The sequence below is a fragment of the Mandrillus leucophaeus genome, unplaced genomic scaffold, assembly GCF_000951045.1.
Source record: "Mandrillus leucophaeus isolate KB7577 unplaced genomic scaffold, Mleu.le_1.0 Scaffold957, whole genome shotgun sequence".
Classification (NCBI taxonomy): Eukaryota; Metazoa; Chordata; class Mammalia; order Primates; family Cercopithecidae; genus Mandrillus; species Mandrillus leucophaeus.
In genome coordinates, this window is record NW_012110441.1 from 137,190 (window position 1) to 142,647 (window position 5,458).

Here is a 5,458-nt window from a genome sequence, read left to right on the forward strand (position 1 = left end):
CCTCACGGTCGCGATGCCGATGCCGGGCAGGGGGATGCTGGCGGGTACCCTCCCTCCACGTGGAGTCCGCAGCGCAGAACCAGCCCCCACATGGAGGGCGCCGACTCAGAGGCAGAAACAGCCTTGCGGGTGCCGGCGCCGCCCTGTGGCCTCATCTGGGTGGGGTCCCGCGGGGTGTTTTCTTGAAGGTGACTCACCCAACTGTGTGTTCGTGATTGGGCGCTTGTTGGCCGAGGTTACCCTCCAGTTAGAGTCCTAGGAAGGCCCTGAAGGCAGCCCCGAGGAGTACACGGGGTGGGGGGGGGGCGGGGGGAAGCTGGCGCGGCCCGTTTCACCTGGAGGGGTCTCTGTTCCTCTGTATGATGGCAGAGCCCGGAGGAGTGCGCTGGGGGGAGGCTGGCGCAGCCCGGTTCACCCCGAGGGGTCTCTGTTCCTCTATACGGCGCTCGCCGTGACAGCGCATTCTCAGAAGGGAACTGCGGAGGCACAGGCGGTTGGAGTCCAGGCCCTTGAGTGAGGGCCTCCCCCTGCCCTCCTGAGGCTGTGTCTTGTCTTGTTCCGGGAGCCCCGCGGGTCCTTCCCACTGGGTTGCCTGAAGATGCTCGTCCCTTTAGGGTGAGTTTATTATGTTCCTCTGAAGTCTTGATTCTTAAGGAGCTTCCCCTCCAGTTAGGAAGAACCGCTTGGTTATTATCATGATAACAAATGCCACTTAGAGTTAGGTCACCCTGAAAGAGTCCTGAGGTTCTAGCAGCCCCTGGCAGGCTTAATTATTCGGGGGCGGGGCGGGAGTGTGCGGGCCAGGCTGCAGGTGCAGATGCCTGACTTTCTTCAGTTAGGAGAAGGGAGAGGGCAGTGGGATGGCTGGCCTTCCTCAGGCGCAGACACGCTCACGGGCAGTGGTGACAGTTGGGTCCCCCTTGAAGTCAGTCTTCGTGGCACACAGTGTCAGCCTCTGTCGCCGGACATGGACCCTGGGTGCCTGTGAGGGTCAGCCTCTATGTCAAGGCCCAGATTTGCTTCTGAGCGGGTGGAAGGAGAGCGGACTAGAGAGAGGCCTGTGAACTGGTCCTTGAGACTTCGTGAAAGTGGGTGAAGGTTGAGGCCTGGGTGTCAGGAAGGAGGAAATCACCAGCCATAAGATGTGAAGTGATGGGAAACGGAGTCACAAAGAGTCTAAGTCGACAGGAAAGTGGATGTCTTGGCCCCACAGTGTCTGTGGCCCAGAAGATGCCCATATCTTAGCCTCCTGCTTGCCCTCAAAGGCTGGATGTGGGCACCACTTGGTGGGCAGACGGATGGGCAGGTGCTCCAGGCAACTCAGACAGGCGTCTTCCCAGGAGGGAGCGGGGGCCCGGGGTCAAGCGCCGTCTTTTCTGTGGGATTCTTTCCCTGTGGCTGTGACTTGCTTTGACAAGTGGAGTGGAAGTTTTTCGGTTACTCATCAGTGGAATAAAGTGTGTAAAGCCACTTGGGGTAAGGCTGAAATAACCTTGCTGCGTTATTTCAGACAGACGTCATGCACCAGAACATTTACGACTACATCCACGTGGACGACCGCCAGGACTTCTGCCGGCAGCTCCACTGGGCCATGGACCCTCCCCAGGTGGTGTTTGGGCAGCCCCCGCCCTTGGAGACAGGTGGGTGTCTGGGGTCCAAGTGAGTCACCAAAACCTAGAGCAGGTCACATAACACGTCACTGCCTCTGGAAATGACCCTGTCGTGCCTTCTTGGTGTGCTTTGCCTTCCACATTGACCTTAGCGCCAAATCTCACCTTTCTTCAGAGACCTCCTCCCGTGTCCCTCACTGTCCTCTGGTTGGGCTGCACCAGCTCCGTGTGGCTCGAGTGTGCTTCACTCCTGGTTGCTTGCCTGGGCTCTGCCAGGCTTGAGGTCACCGCCATTCTTGTCACCTCATCACGAGCTGCAGTCCTGGCCTCTTGTTTTGCAAACTCCCCTCAAGTCTCATGTCTGCCAGGAAGTTTCTTTGCTTCATACTAGAGTTATCCGATAAAAGTCCCTGAAAGATGGTTGCTGCTCAGAGTCGGTTGCCCCTTTTCACAGAAGACCTCTGCACAGGGCTTGCCCCCAACCTCCCTGTGGCTCTGACTGGTAAGATGAGCCCGGCAGGTGTGGAGCTCCTTGACAGGCAATGACAGGCAGGGGCTCTGCTGGGACAGTTGCATCTGGGCTCTGAGGAGAGGCGACACCTGCCTGGGGTCCTGTGCAGAGGGTGACTCCTGGGTTCTCTCGCACACATCCACAGAAGCCTAAAATAATTCACGAAAACTTTCCACCACCACCTCATGTGACAGTATGGTTGACCTTAAATCAAACAGCAAAGCCCAGGCACCAGCAAAGCCCAGGCACCTACATGGAAGACCCTTTTATAAAGCTAAAAACAAGCAAGATGAAACCATCGGTCCATCGTCGTGCATGCACATGTACTAAAAACGATGTTTTTAAAGGCAAGGGATGATGAAGGCAAAATTTGTCCGAGCGACGTCTAGAAGGATGCTGGGCGCAGGAGGAGCGCGCGGTGATAGTGTTTACATGACCTTGCATATGAGAGCCATGGGTGTGTTTGTTGCGTGCTCTGCGCGTGCAGTTGTGCGTGTGACCTGTGTGTTCTGGCTTCTCCCACCACCACGCCCCTTGGCCACTATGGTCTGCAGGAGATGACGCCATCCTGGGGAGGCTTCTCAGGGCCCAGGAGTGGGGAGCAGGCACGCCCACCGAGTACTCAGCCTTCCTGACCCGCTGCTTCATCTGCCGTGTGCGCTGCCTGCTGGACAGCACCTCGGGCTTCCTGGTGAGTGTGTGGGCCCCTGGCAGGGGGCTCCCGACATCTGGGGTGCATTCTGCCCTGGGGTGGAAGGAAACAGAGGGCAAGAGGAGGTGGGGGCGTTAACCCACGTGTCCCTGGTACAGGGGCGAAGGCTGGCGCTGAGCTCTGTGCACGCTGGGATGGTATGGGGCCTTGACAGCTCTGAGCATGCGAGGGGATGCGTGATGAGTCAACTGTGAGGCCTGCTGTGGTGGACAAGCCAGGTCGATGAAAATGTAAAACTCTGCAGTAGGTTTATACTCTAGTAGTTTCTTTATTTGTAACTTATTAAAATATTTTTTAAAACGTGCCCCACCTCTGCCAAGGGCTGGCAAACTGGGAGAGCCTCTGGCTGTGGCTGGCATGAGTGACTGAGCCCACAGCTACTGCCGAGCTTTTTGGTTTCACCCTCTTCTCTTGCAAACAGATACTTGGGATTTTCACTTGTGCTATTTGACTATTTCTTCTTCCAGCTCCTCATTGAATCAGAGAAATCCTCCCCATTGGACATGTCAGGGCAAAGGCCTCCCACCCTATCCCAGACCCCTGCCCACCTTTCAGACCCCTGAGGCACTGTACTTCCCCTGGGTCACAGCACAGTCAACCCTGGGTCATGGCCCCTGAGAGGCCCAGTGGTGGCCCCTGCTGTCTCCTGGCTGCAATTCAATGCCACAAGGCCCTCTCACCCCAGCACCCTAGCTGGGCAGGCCCCTTGGGCTCAGCTTTCCACCCATATATGGACCCATGACCTCCTGGGGACCTCGGGTGCAGACCATCCCCACGGCAGAGGCACCTGTGGGTCTGCCTGTTTCTGTCTCTTTCCCACCCACTGGGTGCCTGGTGGAAAGACCAGCTCTCCACAGGCCCTAGATCTGCTGCCACAAACATGCCCCAGGGCACAGCTTTCATTTAGGTAACTAGTGACAATAAAGTTTTTTTTTTTTTTGAGACAAGAGTCTCGCTCTGTTGCCCAGCCTGGAGTGCAGTGGCGCGATCTCAGCTCACTGCAAGCTCCACCTCCCAGGTTCACGCCATGCTCCTGCCTCAGCCCAGCCTCCCGAGTAGCTGGGAGTATAGGCGCCCGCCACCACGCCCGGCTAATTTTTTTTTATTTTTAGTAGAGACGGGGTTTCACCGTTGGTATTTTGTTCTATATTTTGTGGAAATTAAGATACTTACTTTTATTGGCTAAGGAATGTTGTTCATTTTAAAAAATTATATAACCAATTCCTGGTTAATTAAAAACTCTTATTTCTAGATGACACAAAATTGGAAGGATTTTACTGTGCAGCCAGTGGGAATATAGTTTAAAATGAAATTGTCAAACAAAGAACTGAATGGAGGAAATAAGCCAGAGAAATTAGATTGATGCTAAAATGTTGCAATGAGGTTTATACGAGTAAGTGTCTGATTCTATTTTCCCATTAAAATCCATTCATCCACAGCACCATAAAGGGTTCCTGTATTGACAGAGAACACACCAAGACCCTGCAGGACCTCACAGCTCTTCCCAGCTTCCACCCTAAGTGGTGCAGTCTGGGCAATGCGGGTGTCATGGAAGCTCCCTCATGCCACAGGGCCAGCTGAAAATGGTAGTCTTTGAGATTCGGCTGAAATTAACTGGGAAGCTTGAAGTCAGCCGTGTTGGGAATATTTATACTAAAGAAATTGGCAAACACTGCATATCTGGGAAGTTTTCCCCCTGGAGAGCTAGATGTTAAACATTTCCCAGCACATCACTGCCTTGAATCCCCCACACCAATTGTGTGAGTGCTACACAGCAGGTGTTTATTATTTCTTTAATATATACGTGGACAGATGGAAAGATGGATGAATGGATGGGTGAATGGTTGGATAGATGGGAAGATGGATGGATGGATGGATGGATGGATGGATGAGTGGATGGATGAATGAGAAGATGGATGGGTGGATGGATGGATGGGAAGATGATTGATGGATGGATGGGAAGATGGATGGGTGGATGGATGGATGGACAGATGAAAAGATAGATGGATGGATGGATGGATGGATGGATGGATGGATGGATGGATGGATGAGTGGGTGGATGGATGAGAAGATGGATGGATGGATGGGAAGATGGATGGATGGATGGGAAGATGGATGGGTGGATAGATGGATGGACAGATGGAAAGATAGATGAATGGATGGATGGATGGTTGGATAGATGGGAAGATGGATGGATGGATGGATGAGTGAATGGATGAATGGGAAGATGACGGATGGATGGATGGATGGGAAGATGATGGATGGATAGATGGATGGATGGATGAGAAGATGGAGGGATGGATGGATGGGAAGATGATGGATGGATGGATGGATGGTAAGATGGATGGGTAGATGGACACATGGAAAGATAGATGAATGGATGGATGGTTGGATAGATGGGAAGGTAGATGGATGGATGGACAGATGGAAAGATGGATGCATGGATGAATGGATGGTTGGATAGAGAAGATGGATGGATGGATGAGTGAATGGATGAATGGGAAGATGACGGATGGATGAATGGATGGGAAGATGATGGATGGATAGATGGACGGATGGATGGATGAATGGGAAGATGGATGGGTGGGTGGATAGATGGACAAATGGAAAGGTGGATGGATGGAC

The 5,458-nt window shown here is 53.3% G+C and overlaps 1 protein-coding gene across 1 annotated transcript in view; it reads left to right on the forward strand.

Annotated features, from left to right (window-relative positions):
* AHRR (aryl-hydrocarbon receptor repressor) overlaps positions 1 to 5,458 on the forward strand; it is a 132,275-nt gene that overhangs the window by 111,772 nt on the left and 15,045 nt on the right. Inside the window, 2 exon segments of the mRNA XM_011970587.1 lie at positions 1,511 to 1,640; positions 2,676 to 2,812. Of these exon segments, the coding sequence (XP_011825977.1) occupies positions 1,511 to 1,640; positions 2,676 to 2,812 (267 nt within the window).